Source organism: Pipistrellus kuhlii, unplaced genomic scaffold (assembly GCF_014108245.1).
Source record: "Pipistrellus kuhlii isolate mPipKuh1 unplaced genomic scaffold, mPipKuh1.p scaffold_m20_p_8, whole genome shotgun sequence".
NCBI lineage: Eukaryota > Metazoa > Chordata > Mammalia > Chiroptera > Vespertilionidae > Pipistrellus > Pipistrellus kuhlii.
The window spans coordinates 18,869,313-18,890,529 of NW_023425584.1; the positions used below are offsets into that span (position 1 = coordinate 18,869,313).

The following is a 21,217-nucleotide window of genomic DNA, read 5'->3' on the forward strand; positions in this document are numbered from 1 at the left end:
CATATATATCAGATTGGTCATAGCATCACTGCTTATATGAGGCCCAAACTGAGGGAGAATGTCCACCAATAGTTGAATGGGTAAATTGTGCTACGGTCACATAAGGGAAAACTCAACGTGAATAAAAAGAATGAATTATAGCAACATGAAAAAGAAGCAAAAATATATACACATATACACTATAATTCCATCCAAATGAAGTTGAAAAACAGGCAAGATTAAACTTGAGAGTACTGGAAAGCATACTTAGATGGTAAAACTACAAAAAAGCAATAATATCACTTACAAAATCAGAACAATGATTATTTGGGGGGTTAGGGAGAAAGCTGCCATTGGAGGGGCAGATCAGGAGCAAACAGGATTTTTAAAAAATATATATATATATTTTATTGATTTTTCTACAGAGAGGAAGAGAGAGGGATAGAGAGTTAGAAACATCGATGAGAGAGAATCATCGATCAGCTGTCTCTTGCACACCCACTACTGGGGATGTGCCTGCAACCAAGGTACATCCCCTTGACCGGAATCTAACCTGGGACCTTTCAGTCCGCAGGTTGACACTCTTATCCACTGAGACAGACCGATTTTGGCCCAAGATTGTTCTTGACTTGGGTGTAGCTTCATGAATATTCACTTTCAAACAACTGGTGAATATTTTAATGCATTTTTCCACTTGTATATTTTTTTTCTCACAATAAACAAGTAAAAGATAATAATGCCAAAAAATTGTAATATTATTAATGAATCAGCATATAAAGCACCCTTGGTATGTGTTTTCCCACTCTCTATGTTATTAAGTTAACTCTCTCTACATAAGTATTAATGGAGGGAAATGTTGGTACCTGTTTTTGCTCAGCAGCCCATAACAATCTGTTGAATGAATGTTGTCTCTTTTCTTAGATAGTCAAACTCAGTGTGCAATCAAAATTTAGTTATCACCCTCGCCTCAGTGTTTAAACATTAAGCATCTTAATGTATTTATTAAGATGCTTAGTCAAGATTTGAGACTCCTTCAGGTATAGTAAAGTAAGCAGGTGCTGGGAGCAGCCAGACAGAACATGGAGGGAGGACAAAGACCCAAATTCAAATTAAAAAATATATATATTTTATTGATTTTTTAAAGAGAGGAAGGGAGAGAGATAGAGAGCTAGAACATTGATGAGAGAGAAACATCGACCAGCTGCCTCTTGCACACCCCCTACCGGGGATGTGCCTGCAGCCAATGTACATGCCCTTGACCGGAATCGAACCTGGGACCTTTCAGTTCGCAAACCAATGCTCTACCACTGAGCCAAACCGGTTTCACCCAGATTCAGATTTTTAGTCCAACTGTCCTTACAGCAAAAGTTACCATCTGTCTTTGGCCTTTACAGGAATCCACCTTCTGACCACTGGGCTTTAGCAAGTGGTCTCCCCACTTATGTTGCTCAGAATGGTTTGGTAAGTAATACAACTTTGAAGCAGAGGAGTTTTAAATCAGGTGGAAGAGTGAAAGGATTTCAGTTCAAGAGTAGGGTGGGGGAGATGATGAGAAGTGGGGATGTCTAAAAGCCGATTCTCTCATTTCTCAATACACTTGAGAGTTGGTCCAAGGAGATGAACAGAATATTAACATTTGAGAAAATATGAAATACACAGAGATAGTCTCACTGACTAAATAAAGATACGTATGCATATGTCCGGGGCAAAGTCATGATTGGCTGGTCTTCCAGGCTCACCATGGACCAAACCCCAACCTTTCATACCAGAGACTTAGCTGCCACTCCCAAACCCTCATCTCTGCTACATTTCCAGCCCTCCCCTGGATAGCAGAGCTCAGATGCTCTGTCTCCCACCATGCCCTACCTGCTCAGGGTCAAGGGTGGAATAACAGCATCCCCTGCTCCAGAGAGAAAGGTCATATATGTTAGCTGCACATCACCCCCATTATTGAACCTGGTTACCCCTCTATTATCTCCCAGATACAACACAGAACTAGATGGAGGTGTCTAAAGACTTAGAAGGATGTAGGAAATAAAATGGAAACCAAGGAAGTAAAAAATTTTAACAAGAAGAGAGACAACCACATGCAACACAAGTGATCTGTGAGCTAAGAACTCAAGCCCATTGGGTTTGGCAATGAGTAGGTCATTGTTGTGCTCATTGAGAGTAGATTTGGTGGTGAGGACAGAAACCAGTGTGTGGTCTGCCGAGGTGTGGATGGGTAAGGAGGAGGCAGAGAATGCAAAATGAAGAGGAAAGAACCTGGATGGTTGCAATGGAAACAACATGGGGTCAAGGGAGGATTTCATTGTCAAAGATGGGAGAGATTCAACCATGCTCGTGGGCTGAGGGGAAAGGGCCCTGGGAGAGGTCAGAGATCAGGAGAGAATGATGGCAACCTATGGCACTGGTCCAAGGAGAGGCCAGGGGGATGGTGCCATGGGCGGGCAGTTCTCAAAGGAGCAGGGACAGCTCACCCTCTGAGACCACTCTGTGGTCAGGCCAATTGGGACAGGCGGGGTCACTGCAAGTCCATACGGTGCCTTTTTGAGAACTAGAAAAAGCTGTCCAACTCAATGGATGAAAAGAGAAAGGCTAGGGAAATGCTTTTGCAAGTGGAGACCAGACAGAATTTCAACCCCCAGACGTCCCCTTAGCCACATGCCTTCGTGCATTACACACACTACACAGCTCCACAGTGGCCCCACAGGCAGGGCCCTAGCGGGATCAGAGAAGTGCCATCTGCGTGGTAGGGTAAGGGGGTCCCATGTTCAGGAGAAGAACCTGGCAATTACAACAGCACCATTTATTCCTCGTTCTACTTTGGCGTTGGTACTCCAAGGAAGGAAAAAAACTTTCCCGACAAAACGAACGGAATCCAAATGTCATTGTTTCAAAGATGTTTAGAGCAGCATTATTTATATGAATAAAAAGAAAACACAGAACACAACCCAAATGTGCAATAAGAGAGGGAAAACAAAACAGGACACTGTACAGCACTTAACAATGGCAATGTGTAGCCTTTACTTTTTTCGCAGTTTGGAAATAACTCAGGAGCAAAGAAGTAATGTTTACAAGAGAGCTTTTCTGTCCTCGTAGCCTCAGTTAATAATTCAAAACCATCTAGAGCGTGTCTACCTGATGAAAAGAATGTGAACGCCTTGGGCAAGGACGCGGTGTTTCTGAGAGAGCAGGCAATGCTTCACCGGGTACTTTGTCAAGTCTAATAACAGCTCCATTATTCCTTTTCACTGCTTTTAGATTTGCAACATCATGAATGCGCCTGCAGAGGACTTTTTTGAATTCCAAGTAAGTAATTTTCATTTCCTCTATTAGTCACATGATATTTCCCCCCTGAAAGAATATTAGAACACATTAGACTCCGTCTACTTTATTGGAGAGCATTCTCAACAAAGGGAAAACAAGGTGGGGGGAAAAGGTCACGTGCCCAAGGAAGTGGGGAGGGAGTTGATTTGGTGAATTCCAAAGTCCCATTCAGCTTAACATTCATTCCCTTGGCTTTCTGGCCTCAGGACCTTTGCTTATGCTGTTCTCTCCCTAGCCATCATCTTCTGCACAAATCCCTTCGGCCCTTCAATGACAAACTCAACTGTTATGAAATTTCAATGAAGCTTTATTTTGTTTTCCCTAGCTGAATATTATTTCTTCCTCCTTGGGATTTTCATGAAATATTGTTTAGTATTTCAGTTGATTTTGTTTGTCCTTTTCACAAATGTTTATTTCACAAATTGGGTCAGGCATATAAGCACAGTGCTACCCTGGTCAAAATGGTGGGCCAGACAGGCATGGTCTTTATCTCCAGGCAGCTGAAATCACAGGCAGGACAAAGCTGGTCAGGACAGGGGCCAAGGAATTAAGGAGTAGAGGACTCTCTCTCTCTCTCTCTCTCTCTCTCTCTCTCTCTCTCTCTCTTTCTGGGGACAGGGGTTGGGCTGACTTAATTTGAGAAGAATCAAGGACTGTGTCCCTGAGACATTATGTTTGGCAGCAAAGGAAAGAAAGATTTCAAGAAAGAGAAGGCTTATTGGAAGAAAGTAAATAGGCCAGCGAATCAGAGAGAGAGACTGTTGTGGGGAGGAGCAGGGGGAGACGCAGACAGAGGCCAGATCATGCAGAGCCTGAAAGCCAAGCCAGGGAATTTTTCTCTCTGTTAATGTACCTCTTTCATGTTTTATGATCCTTCCTCATCTTTTAGACTAATTTCTTTCAGCAAAATATTGTCTTCTTTTGGTCAAAGTTTAGGTCTTTCTTGACCTCTTCAGCTCTAGGCATCCTGTCAATATATGAGTTTCCTATGCTAAGTTTAACAAAAACAAATCTTTAGCAATTAGGAAACAATTAAGAAAGAAAGAATAAAACCACTGCTAGGACAATTATTGAATTACTAGAGGCCCAGTGCATGAAATTTGTGCATGGGAGTGGGAGAGGGGAGCAGTCCCCTCAGTTCAGCCTGCACCCTCACCAGTCTGGGACCCCTCGGACATCCCTCTCACAATCCTGGACCACTGGCTCCTAATTGCTCACCTACCTGCCTACCTGGTTGCCCCTAACTGCCCCCCATGCTGGCCTGGTTGCCCCTAACTGCTCTTAGCGTTTGGTGATGCAAAACCCAACAAGGGTTGTCTCGGTCCCCTTAGCCAATCTGGGCCATGACTCGGCATGCAGTCCATCGCAGCTGCCTCTGCAGCCTGGCACTCAGGGAAACCGACTCTGGTTCTTGTCTTGCAGAAAGAGCCTCTGGACGAGTCTGGGTGGATGATTAAAAATGTCCTTTCTATGCCTATTGTGAACAAGAAGGAAGAAATTGTTGGGGTGGCCACATTTTACAATCGCAAAGATGGGAAGCCCTTCGATGAAATGGACGAGACCCTCATGGAGGTATGGTCTGCAAGGAGGTCTTCTGCCATTGATATTCAGAGCTTCAGAGTCGCTGCCCCAAGTGTGGCCTCTGGGCCCTGTGATGGGAACCCCACTGTGCTGCTGCCCTATCTGTGGAGGGCGGAGAGCTCACCTGTCCATGCGGCTCTGACTTAACTTCCAGGTCTGCTTTCTTCGCTCTCCCTTCTGTACTGCCACATGTTATTAGAGAAACCCACATTCCCTTTTTTAAGAAAATCAATAAACTTTACCTTTAAGAGCAGCCTCAGGTTTATAGTAAAATTAAACAAGAGGTACAGAGCTCCCATCTACCCCCCACATACACACAACACATTCCCTTTTGTGGCATTATTATGCACAAGAATGAAGCTTTATGTATGTTAGTACTTTATTGAAAGTGAATTTCCATTACTTTATCCTCATAACATCTCTTTGTGGAGGGTTTATTAAACCCATTTTATAGCTGAGAAAATGGAGGCTTAGAGTCCTGCCCAAAGTTACAGAGGCAGGGTCAAACCTGGCTGTTCTGCCTCTCAGTTTTCCTTTTATTGTTTTTTCTTTCTTTCTCCAGTCTTTGGCTCAATTCCTAGGCTGGTCTGTCTTAAATCCTGATACCTATGAGTCCATGAACAAACTTGAATATAGGAAGGATATTTTCCAGGATATGGTAAAATATCATGTGAAGTGTGACAATGAAGAAATCCAGAAAATCCTGGTGGGTAAAGCTCCTTCTATCCATGTGGCCAGAGTGAGGGGGGACTGAAAACTCGGAGATGGGGGTGGGCTGAGATGGGCTTGCCAAAGACCCTCAAGTGAAATGGATGAATGGGTGGATCTACCAGTGCAGAGGGGAGTACATAATGGCTGCTGTGAGGCCTGGGGACAGCTGTTCCTTGCTGGGTCACTTCAATTTACTTTCAAGTATTAAAAAAATATTTTAAAAATATTTTTATTGATTTTAGAGAAGAAGGGAGAGGAATATAGAAACATCAGTGATAACAGAATCATTGATCAGCTGCCTCTTGCATGCCCCACACTGAGGATTGAGCCCCCAACACAGGCATGTGCCCTTGACTGGTATCAAATGGTGACCTCCTGGCTCATAGGTCAACACTCAACCACCCAACCATGCCAGCCATGCCAGTTAGTACTTTGACTCCATTTTACAGATGAGGAAATGGAGGATCAGAGGCATTCAGTAACACTGTTAGTAAGTAGCAGAGCTCAAATTTGAATGCCAGCTCCAAAGCCCACGACTCTGAATTTGCTTATCCATGAATGTTAAACAGCAGTCTTGCCCTAGCTGGTTTGGCTCAGTGGATAGAGCATTGACCTGCAGACTGAAAGGTCCCAGGTTTGATTCTGGTCAAGGGCACATGCCTGGGTTGCAAGATCAATCCTCAGTAGGGGGCATGCAGAAGGCAGCCGATCAATGATGCTCTATCATCATTGATGTTTCTCTCTCTCCCCCACTTCCTCTCTGGGGTGGGGGGGAATATATATATATATATATATATATATATATATATATATATATATATATTTTTTTTTTTTTTTTTTTTTTTTTTTTAAAGAACTTCCCCAAAACCAGCAGCCTCTCTGAGTTGGTGGTCCTCTTGCAAGGACTTCAGAGAAAGGAGAAAAATGAAAATGTAAAAGTGGAGGCATTTAGACCTTAGATGCAGTAACCTATTTTTTTCTCTCTGCTATTTTGGACAGAAAACCAGAGAGGTGTATGGGAAAGAGCCGTGGGAATGTGAGGAAGAGGAGCTGGCTGAGATCCTGGTGAGCACTGGCCCTCGGAACACAAGGTGTCCTCTGAGCGTGCCAGGGTGGGAGTGATGGGGGGGAGGATAGGAGAGGGGGGAGAAGGTTTGCAAAAAGTGACCCTTGTAACTCTGCTCTGATCCTCCCAGTAGACCTGGGACTGGGACAGGCCTGGGGGGAGACAGGGAAAGACACAGGAACACTTGATTTGTCCCAATCACTTGACTCTATCTATTCCTTCCATAGCAAGAAGAGCTGCCAGATGCAGAGAAATATGAAATTAATAAATTCCACTTCAGTGACCTGCCCCTGACAGAACTGGAGCTGGTGAAATGTGGGATACAGATGTATTATGAGCTCAAAGTGGTAGATAAATTTCATATTCCTCAAGAGGTAAGGTGAAATCTCTTTGATTTCCCTTTTTCTTGCTTCCTTGCTTTGAAAACTCAGTCTGGAAATGTAAACTTAATCTATTCTTAAAAAGAGTACACCTTTAGCTTTTGGGATTTAAAGTATTAGCCATGTTGCTAATACTTTACAGACGAGTCATTTATCCAAAATGAAACACACAGTTCCTCTGCATTTGGGGTGCATTGGCTTCTTGAGGTGGGTTCTCAGGCACTGAGTTCTGAAGGCTGTGAGTTCATGGGATGCAAAAAAAAAAAAAAATGGTCCTGTAGTCCAATGAGAGTGGGCAACATGGGTTAAATCCATTTAAGAAGGACTTTCCCGCTGCAGAATTCCTGTTGTAAAAGAAGGGTATGAAGATGGACAGAGAAGGTGAAGGTGGGAGTGTATTGTGTGCAGAATTTTCCAAATTCGTTGGATTCAAAGTATTACCCCAAGCAACATCAGCACAGCCTGAGAATGTATCAGAAAGGCAATCTCTCTCTTCCAGCTCTAGCGAATCAGAACTTGCATTTTAACAATCTCTCTGGGTGATTCTAGTAAGTTTGAAAGCCACTGATTTAAAGTCCTCCTTTGTTTTCCTTCCCTGCAAAATTCTTGTTAGCTTCTCCCAGGCCAGCAGCAATCTGGGGCATAGTTTGGGAATCAACGATGAAACCCAACTAGTGGAAAGAAACGGAGTGACTTCTATCCACCTGATTTCATAACGTCCATTCCCATAGTGCTTAGCGGTTGCAAAGGGCTCGCACAGCATTATCCATCAATGACTAGTTCCTACCTCCTGGGGAAGCAGGCGGGGCACCAGGGCAGTGGGGGAGGGGCGGTCCTCGCTGCCTCACTGATGTGTGTGTGTTCACAGGCGCTGGTGCGGTTCATGTACTCCCTGAGCAAGGGCTACCGCAGGATCACCTACCACAACTGGCGGCACGGCTTCAACGTGGGGCAGACCATGTTCTCCTTGCTGGTGGTATGGACATGGCCAACCTTTTGAAGTTCCACACAGCAGCAGCAGTGTTGTTGTCTGCTTCTATTTATTGCTTTTTAAGATTATGCAAAAGAGTACATGCCCAGCATAAATGAATTCCAAGATTATAGCCTCAGTCCAGTTATTTGGAGATAATCCTGACATAGCACCATCCAAATTTTCTACTGGAAGCCTCAAAACTTATTTGTATGTGTGCGCACGCGCGCGCGCACACACACACACACACACACACACACACACACACACACCTTATCCATATATATAAAAGCCTAATATGCTAATTGTCCCTCCGACTATTCATCCAGTCACTATGATGCATACTGACTCCCAGGGGGAAGATGCTTTGACTGGTAGGCTAGCTTGCTGCTTGGGTCTGGCCGATCAGGACTGGGCAAGATGGCCAGATATGCCCTGGAGCCTGGTGGGGTCCCTCGGCTGGCCTGCCCTCTCACAATGGTTTCACCTGATCCCCACAAGCCAGGCCAAGGGGCCCCACCCATGCAGGAATCTGTCCACTACGCCTCTAGTTTTGTTTATAATCAACTAGAGGCCTGGTGCACGAATTCATGCATGGATGGGGCCCCTCAGCCTGGCCAGCAATTGGGGCCGATTGGGGGTGGGGGGGTAAGGAGGTGCTGGAGGCTTGCCGATTGGGGGGAGGAACTGTGGGAGGTTGGCTTGCCAGGGGGAGGGACTGCAGGAGGTAGGCTGGCCATGGGAGGTTGGTTGTGGGAGCGCACTGACCACCAGGGGGCAGCTCATGTGTTGAGTGTGTGCTCTCTGGTGGTCAGTGTATATCATAGCAACTGGTTGTTTGGTCATTCTGTCACTTAGGCTTTCATATATATAGATTAAATACTATTATTCTATAATATTATTTTTTGTTTGAAAATAGATAATTATACCAATCACACTCTTTATATATTTTTATTATGGTAAAATATATATAATGGGAAATTATAATCATTTTTTTTGTTTGAAAATAGATAATTATACCAATCACACTCTTTATATATTTTTATTATGGTAAAATATATATAATGGGAAATTTTAATCATTTTTAGGCACTCTATTTAGTGGCATTAAGTACATTCACAATGTTGTACAGTCATCATTACTATCCATCTCTAGAACGTTTTCACATTCCACGTAGCTCCATGTTCCCCACAATCCTGAGCTCCTGGTGACTGCTATTCTACTTTCCATCTTTATGAATTTGAGTAGAATCAGGTTTATTTTGCTCAGTATACTATTTTCAAGGCTTATTCATGATATAATTGAATGGCTACAGAGAATCCTGTATTGTTTAAATATATATATATATATATATATATATATATATATATATATATATAATTTTTTTTTTTTTTTTTTTTTTTTTTTTTTTTTTTTTTTTTTTTTTTTTTTTACTCAGCACTAGTGTTGGACATGGGCTTTTTTGAGCTTTCCCCCCTTACAGACAATGCTACGGTGTCCTTGGGTGGCTAACGTGTGCTGGTGTTCCTCATTTATGACTCAGAGGATTCAGAGTGCTTTATATTTCATTTAAGTGCTTTCCCATGCAGATTATGATGCAAATCTCTGCCCCAGCTTCCTTGTTCTCATTCCTTTCTCAGGCCAGAGTAGGCACTGGAGCCTGGAGGCAGGAATTCTGGCCCTGTCACCAAATAAAGTGACAGAGACATGGCTTAGACTTGACTTATTTTTTTAGAGTCACAGAATCAGCATCACCTCTCCAGGTTCTTCCCCACTCTCTGCTCTGACACTCAATAAGAAGTTAAGTATTTGAGGGAGACTCATGGGAAGATTCCTGCGGGCTGTGCTTGAACCGGTAGACCAGGTTCGGATGGCCAGCTTTATCAGTCTGGCCATGTTCAAAACCCCTCCGAATCCTACAACCTTGAGGCTGCAACTTTCTCATCAGTCATTTGCCCAATGCCCTTCACCTCCGGTGTGCAAATTGGGATACTGAGGCCCAGAGAGAGATGGGACCAGCAAAGGTCGCTCAAGTTAGGGAGGGTGACCAGCTATCCCTATTTGCTTGGGACAGTTCCAGTTCCAGCATGGAAAATCTTACATCTCTGGCAAACATCTGGTCTCTCTGTGGCCACAGGGATGTTTCCAAGCCTGAGGCCCTCCGCTTGCCCTTTAGCCCTGCTTCCAATCTTATAAGACAGGAGTGAGTGGCACTTCTGATTGTCCTTCCAGACTGGAAAGCTGAAACGATACTTCACAGACCTGGAGGCCTTGGCCATGGTCACCGCTGCCTTCTGCCACGACATTGACCATAGAGGCACCAACAACCTCTACCAGATGAAGTGAGTCAGCCCTTCCCAGCCCCTCTCCCTACCCCAACTCCAGGAGTCATGCCCCAAGTCTGAACAGCTCCTAGACAGACTCACTGGCCAGGGGGTAAGTCCCGCTGTCCACACCTCCCCACTTCTTCCTGCCCTTTGGGTCTGGGTAAACTCCTGCAACAAACCAAATAAACGATCCCCAACCCAAATTTCCACGCCCAAATGCCTGGAGCCTGGGAATATGTTGCCCTAAATTCAAAAGGGACTTCAAAGCTATGATGAAGTGAAGGATCTTGAAATATAGGGATTATCCTGGATCATCTGAGTGGGTCCCATGTAATCAGAAGGGTCTTTATAAGAGGGAGGAGAAAAGTGAGAGAGGAGAGAAGATATTACCACTGCAGTCTTTGAAAGTGGGAGATAAGCTACAAAATCCAAGGAATATAGGCGGCCTTTAGAAGCTAGAAAAAGCAAGGAAATAAGTTCTCCCCTGGAGTCTCTAGGAAGAAAGGCAGTCTGCAGACCCATTTTAGACTCCGAACTGTAGAGCTGTAGATGATACATTTTTAGTTTAAAGCCACTGAGTTTGTCATCATTTGTTATAGCAGCAAAAGGAAACTAATACATTAAACTCCCTCACTGTCTTCCTTCCCTTCCTATCTACTGAACTAATTTAAGCCAAGAGGTTAGTAACTGATAGCCATTCATCCACCTTGTATTAATAATGCTCCTAATACAAGTGTCATAGGCCCTAAGCTAGGCAAAGGAGGTACATGCTGAACAAAACAGGCACAGTCCCTGTCTTCTCAGAGCTTATATTCCAGATAGACTCTGAAGCATAGTCCTTGAACCATGATCTTGGTGGATCCTCATGACCAACTTGTGGGCTGGGCAGAGCATGAATGTTATACCCATATTACAGATGAGGAACTGAGGCTCTGCCTAACGCCCATAACCTGTAAGTCATTAACAAGCACCAGAACATGCTCCTCTGAGACTTCTCAATACTTGCACGCTGCTCCACAGCCAGAGATTGGGGTTACATCTTATCTTGTGACAAGCTAAGTACTGAGGTCACTGCTTGACCCATAGTAAATACTGAATGAATATTTATTAAATGAAGGTGAGAAAAAAACATACAGAATCCGCTAAAGCAAGGACCAGGAGACCTGACGTCTAGCCCCAGCTCCCACTCTCACTGTCTGACAAACTCCTCTTATTCTGGGCTTAGCTTCTCTGCCTGTAGAATCAGGAGGTGGCAGGACTGGGTGACGTCTTTAACCTTCATCTCCACCATTCCATGTTGATTCTCTGTGTGTGTCTCTTTCTTTGCCATTCAGGTCCCAGAACCCACTGGCCAAGCTCCATGGCTCCTCCATCTTGGAAAGACACCACTTGGAGTTTGGAAAAACATTGCTGCGAGATGAGGTAGGAGGAGGGCCCTCTGCACAGGAGCTCCCACCTCCTATGAAGCCGCGTGTGGCCAGGCAGTGCTCTTCCCATTGGCCGGGGCTGCCTCTCCCATCATCCTGGGTGACCATCAGTAGTTGGGTGACTTTACCACTAGCATCACTTCTCACAACTCTCCTCTGATTTTCTCCTTAGGGCTTAAACATCTTCCAAAACCTCAATCGCAGGCAACATGAACATGCAATCCACATGATGGACATAGCCATCATAGCCACAGACCTCGCCCTGTATTTCAAGTTAGTATTTCTTCTCATTTTAAGAATAATAGCAATAGCATGCCGAGACCGGTTTGGCTCAATGGATAGAGCGTCGGCTTGGGGACTGAAGGGACCCGCGTTCGATTCCGGTCAAGGGCATATACCTTGGTTGCGGGCATATCCCCAGTAGGGGGTGTGCAAGAGGCAGCTGATCGATGATTCTCTCTCATTGATGTTTCTAACTATCTCTCTCCCTTTCTCTCTGTACAAAATCAATAAAATATTTTTTAAAAATTAAATAAAAGAATAATAGCAATGGCAATGATTATTACAATAAGAAACACCATAGCTCCAAGCGATTCATATGTACCGTGTGCCAGGCACAACCCTTGTGCTATGGACCACTACTTCTCACCACAGCTCCATGAGTTAGATACTATTGCTCCCATTGTACAGATGGAAAACTGAGATCCAGGGAAAGAGATTTGCTAAGATCAGATAACAAACAAGCCTGACAGAGTCTGGATTGGAAACCTAGGTCTTCACTCCCAGGCCCTGGTTCTTTTAACGTTGTTTTGTTAATCATGTTATTTTAAGAAGCCTCTTTCTGAAACAGCCGATGTTAGAAGCCCAGGCATGTCTTATTTTATGATTTACTCCATTAACAAATCGGTGTGTGTTATAGAAAGAGGACCATGTTCCAAAAGATCGTGGATCAATCGAAGACATTTGAAACGCAACAGGAGTGGACGCAGTACATGATGCTGGAACAGACGCGGAAAGAAATCGTTATGTGAGTTGAGTTGGGGCTTAAACCCTGATCCTCTTATCTCTGGGTCATAAGATGAGCTACTGAAGTGACAGGCCTTGCTGCCCTCAGAAGACCCCTGGGGCACTGTCCATTTTGAAGGCCTTCAGCATCTGGGGGAAAAATGAGGTTATTCCAAACCAGAATTGAAGAAACCGTGGCATATAATTAATCTTTTTTTTTTTTTGGCACTAAAATTCAAAACAATACAGTGTTATTTTATTCTCTGTATAAAAAAAGTATAATATTCGAAGTGTTTCTTTCATATAATTTGGAATTGGTGATAAAATTATAACTTTAACATTTTTTTTTTAACAAAACAGAGCATTGTGCTAATTATGATTTGAGTGATAACCATGTGTCACTCAAAACACGTGGCTTCATTTTAGTATTCCTTTCTATATGGCAACGTCCTGCAGCCTAGCTGCACTATTCATAAACGAGTCACCTGATTTATATAGAATGTATCGTGGCCTTGTTAGCAGGAGGGCTGGTAATGGGACTCAAATAGAAGTTTCCTGGTAAATACCTTCTTTCATGTCTCTCAATGTGTTCCCATGAGTCACCTCCTTGGATGATGGGGCGAGAAGCACCAATGAAAGGCTCTTTGTGAATACGTGGCCCAAGTCCCCTGGCTCCCCCGTAATGGGTCCTGGGTGCTGATGGTCAGCAGAGACCAGGCCTTCTCAAGGAAGTGTCAGGCTGATTGTTTATCTCCAGATGCTTCTGTAGAGATGAGGCTTGATTAAGTCACAAATGTAGCAACCTCTGCATCAGAGAAGGGGCAGCCCCTGGGACAGGCGCAGGGAAGAGGGGACAAGTGACAATTTGTCATTCCCTCAGCCCTGCAGTTGTCCCATCGGGCCTCCACAAGGGTCCCCTGAGTCTTGGGAGCTATGGGACCTGCTCCCATTGAGCAAGAGGCACATTCGGATCTCCGACCAGGGAGCAGCCTCACCTGACATTTCAAAATGGCGCAGCGAGAAGCAAACAAGTGGAAAGAACACCCTGTTCTTGGGTAGGGGGACTTTACACTAAATGTTGTCTATGCTCCTCAATTCAGTATTCATGTAAGGTCATCTCAAGGGGAATGTCTACTTCATTTTTGGGGATAATTGATAGAATTAAAAAGAATAATTTCAGAGTAAGTGTTTCTAAGTGAGACATAAAATTCGAAAGTCGTAAGTTGACTTGTAAATGTGACTACCTAAAAATTAGGGATTTCTACACAACACACACAGGAATGCATAGCTGAAGTCAGAATGCAAGTGACAACCTGGGGAAGAATATCTGCAGCACTTCTGAGAAAAAGAGTGAGAAAAAGAGAGATCTAATTTCTTAGTAAATAGAGTGTCAATACAATCCAAGAAAAAGACTAATCCAATACAAAACTGAGCAAAAGGCATGAATAGTTATTTCCCAGAAAAGAATTACAGAGGAGTGTAAACATGTGAAAAGAAGACTACTCATATGAAAAGAAATGCAAAATCAAATTACCCTGAGATATAATTATCATTTACACTCCTCCAGGCAAAGATTAAACCATTTGGTAGCACATGGCGGCTGGGCAGAAAGAGTGGCAACAGGCAATCTCACTCACTGCTGAGAATACACATGGGCACAGCCTTTACTGTGGGCAACACCCCCAATGATTGTAAATACTCTTAGACCCTGCAATCCACACCTAGGATTTACCCTGTGGTTATCCTCCCACCTGTGTGCCACGGAGTGTGTACAAAGTTGTTCATTTCAGCATTATTTGTAATCACCCAAAAAAAGATGGAAAGCAACTTAAATATCCATGTAGGGCCACAAAAAGTCAGCTAGATATTTTGCCAGCAAATAGGTTGACTCAGGAATAACAAAAAATTGCAATACAGAACAAGCAACCATGGCATACAAGTCTGCTGAAACAAAGAGGAAACTATACTGAGTGGCCAGATTATTATGATCTCTGAACGCATAATAATGTGGCCACTCAGTGTATATCCTATATAATAAAAGGCTAATATGTAAATTGTCCCCTCTACCAGGAGTTCAACCAGCAGGCAGGCCAGCCAACTGCCCATGTCCCCTCCCCCTGGTCAGGCTGGCTGGATCCCACTTGTGCACAAATTCATGCACCTGGTCTCTAAATATATATTAGAAACACACACACACACACTGAGTGGCCAGATTATTATGCATTCAGAGATCAGAATAATCTGGCCACTCAGTGTATTTTATAGAGGGAAAGAGGAAGTCGGGAGGACTACCATAAACAGAGAGCTCCCTGTTATGCTTTGAGGTCTATGTAGGGCATGAGAGCTCCTCCTTCTGGCCTCCCTAGTACATTTTTATTGTTTGTTTTGTTGATCCTCACCTGAGGATATATTTTCCCATTGATTTTTAGAGAAAGTAGAAGTGGAGGGCGGGAGAAAGGGAGGGAGGGGGGGAGGGAGGGAGGGAGGGAGAGAGAGAGAGAGAGAGAGAAAGAAACATGTATTGGTTGCCTCCTGCATGTGCCCCAAGACCAGGGCTGGGGATTGAACCTGCAACCCAGGTATGTGCCTTGACGGGGAATGGAACCTGTGACCCTTCGGTGCACAGATAGGTGCTCTAACCACTGCTCAGGGCCCCACTACATTTTAAATGAAGTTTCTGTTTGCTAATTTTTTGCAAATACCTATGCTACTTTTCACACAATGGAATGCCATACAGCCTTTACCAAAAAAAAAAAAAAAAAAAAAAAAAAAAAAAGGATAGGAAGGATTTCCAAAATACAATTTTTTCAAAAAGGAAAAGGCCAGACTTCAACCACTGAAACAGCCCAAGTAGTGTTAGTAGACTTCAGACTGAGGCACACAACCCCCTCCCGCTACCTCCCCAATCCAAAGGCTTGCGAGATGGGTAGCGGTGTGGTTGGCCTCGCAGGAATCAGTGTTTCTTCCTAAGAAAGCACAGTGGGTGAGGCATTGTCAGTTCCCTCACTCCTCTCCCACTTAACAAAATAAAGGCAAACTTGCCCTTTCTCGAATCTTCCTACGGAGCAAAGACCTCTGTGCCATCAAACAGGGGAACTATTGTATTTGAAAGACTCGAAAACAAGGCATTATTAACCCAAGGAAGGGCTTCAGGCCTTCCCCGACTTATATATATATTTTGTGTTAAAAGCAAAACAAGGCATTAGCAAAAGAGAATGTGGATTGAACAGCGGAGCAGCAGGAGCTGAGACATTGTACAAACTTCCTTCCTTCAGTGAAGGTACCACTGTCAGGGACGGCCCCTGATATCGGGACAAAGATGCCCCAATAATAAGTACTGAAGGTCACTGCACTTGATTTCATCCACATCACTATTGTCTGTCTACCTATCTATTTATCTATCTACCTATCTATCTAGTCTCCCTGCACATCTATCTACTTGGACCTTTCTTAAAATTAAGAATGAAAAGATAAGGTAGATATGATCAGGATACATTCTGGCATGCTTATTTGAGTTGAAAAATAAAATCAGATTCTTTCTGACAGAAACAAGTCTGATTCACTTGCTTTCATTGACCGTAAAAGACTGGCATTTCCAATTATGTTTATCCCACAATTAAATGAGTCAAGTCTGAGCAAACATTTCCACAAATTAAATGAGTTAAATCTGCAGCTTCAGCTTGGCTGTGGTGGTTCAGCGGTTGAGTGTAGACCTATGAACCAGGAGGTCATGGTTCAATTCCCAGTCAGGGCACTGGCCCAGGGAGTGGGCTTGATCCCCAGTGTGGGTTTTGCAGGAAGCAGCCGACCAATGATTCTCTCTAATCATTGATGTTTCTATCTCTCTCTCTCTCCCTTCCTCTCATAATCAATAAAAAAATATTTAAAAAAATATTTGTAGCTTCAAAGTTTTGATGAAATAGTTAAAAATTGTTATTCGATACAAGCACTTTATAAAAAATTTAACACTGGGAGCAATAACTTATAATGTTTTAATAGACTTAACCCAGTCTGAGTATCTTGGATTACCGAAGTGCTACAGAGAAACTGTGAGGGGTGTAAGTCACAGTCATGTGACGAGTCTCAGTCAAATCTTTATGGCATACTTCCCAGAAATTGAGGAAGTGAATGATCATAATGTTAGCTTTAAGCAAAACTGAAGGAGACTCTCGCTGAGTCACCAGCGGATTGACCATTCAGAATAATGATTACAATATGATTGTTAACCGTTAATTTGAAAGAATTCAAAGAATTGGGTGACAGTGTTTTAACAAAACCCCATCCATTCCCAAGGTTTCTAATTACCTGCATCTATACAAATTGAAAAATGGGCCCTGTCAGGTTTGGCTTAGTGGAAAGAGTTTCGGCCTGTGGACTGAAAGGTCCCAGGTTCAATTCCGGTCAAGGGCATGTACCTTGGTTGCAGGCACATCCCCAGTAGGAGGCAGCTGATCGATGTTTCTCTCTCATTGATGCTTCTAACTCTCTATCTCTAACCCTTCCTCTCTGTAAAAAAAAAATCAATATTTTTTTTAAATGGCATAAAATAGCTGTTAAATCCTATCTCAACCTAACAATAAGAAATATTCATTCATTAACTGGTTTGTTAAAAAATTGTCCCATCCTGTCTCAGTAAGAGATAAATCTCCAAAAACATTTACTTGGAGTGTTTGGTAATTATTTCTAAAAATAGGCAACATGTATATTTTATTGTGTGAAAGTAATAAATAACTTAATCTAAAAGAAAAAATTTGCCAAAACCGGTTTGGCTCAGTGGTAGAGCGTCGGTCTGCAGACTGAAAGGTCCCGGGTTCGATTCTGGTCAGGGGCATGTACCTTGGTTGCGGGCACATCCCCAGTAGGGGGTGTGGAAGAGGCAGCTGGTCGATGTTTCTCTCTCATTGACGTTTCTAGCTCTCTATCTCTCTCCCTTCCTCCTCTCTGTAAAATATCAATAAAATATATATATTTTTAAAAAACCTCCTTTAAAAAAGAAAAGAAAAGAAAAAATTTCAACACTTGGAGGCCTATGGTTAAAGAAAAAAAATCTTTATGTAAATTAATGGATATATTTGGTTGTAGATAAATATGAAAAGGAGATCAACGAAAGACTTTTAATATACATGCTCAAAAGATTTTCATTGATATATATACATATATATAGACACACATGCATACATATATATAGACCTACATGCATACATATATACACATGTATGCACACACATATATAAAAAATTAGGATAGCCCTGGCCAGAGTGGCTCAGTTGGATGAATGTCATTCCATGCACCAAGAGGTCACCAGTTTGATTCCTGATCAGGACAGATGCCCAAGTTGTGGGCTCAATCCCTCGTAAGGGTAGGACACCCAATTGGTGTTGGAATTGGTTGTTGTGAGGGAAAAACCATCACCCCTGTCCTGTACTTTGATTATCTTGGCTATGTCAGTGAGCTCCTTCCAGTTGGAGGTCCAGACCTATCTCCTTGACACATACTAGGCTTGTTGACTTTATTAGACTCTCACACAGCTATTTCTTAGATTACCTCCTCATTTGTTTACTCTGGGGCCAAGATTCTAAAATAACTCTTGAGGGGGGCAGGGCTTACTTCCTATTCTTCATAAAACTCTTTGCATGTATTGCCATTTAATTCTGGATTTCTACTCTTGACTAAACCTTGAGTTGAGAGGGCTTAGAGAGCCTCTAGTGCTGGGCTATGAACTAAGTACAGCTTATGAACTAGGAATGGCTAATTACATGCCCTAGCTGGTTTAGCTAGGTGGATAGAGCGTCAGCCTGCAGACTGAAGGGTCCTGGGTTCAATTCTGGTCAAGGGCACTTGCCCGGTTTGCAGGCTCTATCTCCAGTTGGAGGCATGTGGGAGGCAGCCAGACAATTATTCTCTCTCATTATTGATGTTTCTCTCTCTCTCATTCTTCCTTCCTCCCTCTCTGAAATCAATAAAAATATATTTTAAAAAAGAAAAGAATGGCTATTACATTTTTTAATGGTTGAGGGTAAAAAAATCAACAGAAGAAGAATATTTCCTGACAAATGAAGCTTAGAAGAAATTTAGATTTCAGTACCTGTAAATAGAAAAATTTATTATTTTATGGAGGGTTGCATTATGCGTTTTTGTGGGCCCTGAGTGCTTTACCTTCATACCTTCTTTCTCCATTAAGATAAATAAATAAACTAATTAAAATTTTTATATTTTCTGATTGTGTTGATATAAAAACAAATGTAATCCAGGCTAAATTCATTATTATATATTCATCATTATCTCTTTTTTTCTTCTAATTTTAAAAGAAATTAAAATTAAATATTATCACTGGCCCCTAAACGCACCATTCTCACTGGGCCCTAGACCCTGAGCCTAACAGATGAGTGGCCCTGACCTTGTGGTTACTTTCACATCACATCACGATGCAGTTGAGTAGCTGCTGTCAAGATCACTGGGGTCTACAAAACCTAAAATACTGACTATCTGGCCCTTTACAGAAAAGTGGCCAGCTCCTGGTCGAATGTTTTTCAAATGAGGAATGTCAGGCCCAGAGAGACAAGGCCACTTACCAACTGTCACAGGGGCACTAGTGGAGAACCAAGGACTGGACCCCAAGTCCCTCCACCCGTCTCCCGCACACCCACAGCTTTCTCAGGCTCCCTCAGACCTTCCCTCCCCGCAGGCCACACCCGCCAGGCCAGGTATAATGCAGGGCGTGCCTGGGTGCCCGTCCAGGTTGGCTGGGATATTTTCAGCGTCAGGGAGAAGGGCCACTGAGCTGCACTGCTGTGTGGAAGAGACATTTGTTCTGGGGATGGGCCAGGTGAGCAGGAGCTCAGCTTGGTTCAGCCAGGCAGCCCAACTCCTCTGGCAACCCCGAACAAATGCTTAATGCAATGAAGGCAATGATAATGAAGATGAGGAAAATGCGTGCACTAGCAAAATCATCTTAGGATGGATTTATAAAATTGCTGACTTTTTACTGTTTTTAATCCACAAAAATCTGAATTTTGTGATCCAGTCTAATATGATTATCTCATTTTATTTATTTCATTATTTTAAATATATTTTTATTGGTTTCAAAGAGGAAGGGAGAGGGAGAGAAAGATAGAAACATCAGTGATGAGGGAATCATTAATTGGCTGTCCCTTACTGGGTTTCCAGCCTGGCATGTGCCCTGACCTAGGATCAAGCCCGTGACCTCCTGGTTCATAGGTCAATGCTCAACCACTGAGCCATGTCAGCCAGGCTTTAAAAAAAATTATATATATATATAAGATATTATATTTATATTTATATATATATATATATATATATATATATATATATATATATATATTGATTTCAGAGAGGAAGAGAGAGGGAGAGATGAAAACATCAATGATGAGAGAGAATCATTGGTTGGCTGCCCCTACTGTGGATTGAGTCTGAAACCCAGGTGTGTACCCTTGACCAGAATCAAACCTGGGACCCTCCAGTCCACAGGCGGACACTCTATTCACTGAGCCAAACCAGCTAGGGATGATCTCACTTTACAAATGAGCAAATGGAGATTCAAACACATTAAGTCATTTGCCCTGGGTGCAGCAAGTAAGAAGACCAAGGATCTAATTATGTCTGATACCAAAGTTCTGCATAGCATTTTATACTGTTCTCCCATTCAACTCCATTCCCTGCTCTTGACGACTTGCCAAGAGGATATGTATAAATTTCTCAGCATGCAGTGTCTTCATGACATACTCCTACTCTCTTCTACAGGATAACCATGTCCTCCCGAACTCTCCACCCAGACACCTCCCTCTTCCTCACTCTGCATGTCTAATCCACTCCTCAAGCCCTGCTGAGCTTACTTCTCAAATGCCTTGCCTATCTGGACACTTCTTTTTATTACCACCTTCATCTCTTGTCCTTGTAATGCCTTGTCTTTAGGGCACGAGGCTTTGGATTGGCTTTTCTGGTACCCCATTGTCCTCTCCCGTCTCCCTTCTCCCCATCCCCTATCCCCCTTTGCCCCCCACACACCAGATCTCTATCTATTAAACACTTAGGCATGTTTTCCCAACAGCTGGGAGTGATTTTCACACCATCTCTCCCGCCAAGCACAGTAAACGTCCAGTGCTCTCCTGAAGCCACACCTGTGGACTTAAAATGTGGACATGGAGAGGTAATAGAAAGCCAGTGACTCTTGCATGTGAAGATGAGCATTCATTTGCTTAATCTGTTGGACCGGTCGGCATAAGGTATCTACAACACTTACCATTAAGCAAAGGTCCTGCAAAGGCTTCCTCTGTGGGCTGTCTGCTGGCATCCCTGTCCCCTCCACACGAAGCCTCTGTACAATGCAGATCTGACTCCGTCATCCTTTTGCTCTAGCGCTTCCTGTTTGTTTCTCTTAGCATGAAGACACCCCCTGCCACTGCCTGCACTCTGAGGTTCTG

The 21,217-nt window shown here is 43.2% G+C and overlaps 1 protein-coding gene across 2 annotated transcripts in view; it reads left to right on the forward strand.

Moving 5' to 3' along the window:
- Positions 1 to 21,217, forward strand: part of PDE6A (phosphodiesterase 6A) — a 47,170-nt gene that overhangs the window by 17,806 nt on the left and 8,147 nt on the right. The window contains exons 7-17 of one of the 2 annotated variants that reach the window (XM_036423441.2): positions 1,374 to 1,440; positions 3,244 to 3,291; positions 4,732 to 4,881; positions 5,453 to 5,596; positions 6,601 to 6,666; positions 6,895 to 7,041; positions 7,916 to 8,023; positions 10,250 to 10,359; positions 11,679 to 11,766; positions 11,944 to 12,044; positions 12,691 to 12,798. In XM_036423441.2, coding sequence (XP_036279334.1) covers positions 1,374 to 1,440; positions 3,244 to 3,291; positions 4,732 to 4,881; positions 5,453 to 5,596; positions 6,601 to 6,666; positions 6,895 to 7,041; positions 7,916 to 8,023; positions 10,250 to 10,359; positions 11,679 to 11,766; positions 11,944 to 12,044; positions 12,691 to 12,798 — 1,137 coding nt within the window. The remainder of the gene's footprint in view (positions 1 to 1,373; positions 1,441 to 3,243; positions 3,292 to 4,731; positions 4,882 to 5,452; positions 5,597 to 6,600; positions 6,667 to 6,894; positions 7,042 to 7,915; positions 8,024 to 10,249; positions 10,360 to 11,678; positions 11,767 to 11,943; positions 12,045 to 12,690; positions 12,799 to 21,217) is intronic. The other variant, XM_036423442.2, reaches the window with a different exon arrangement.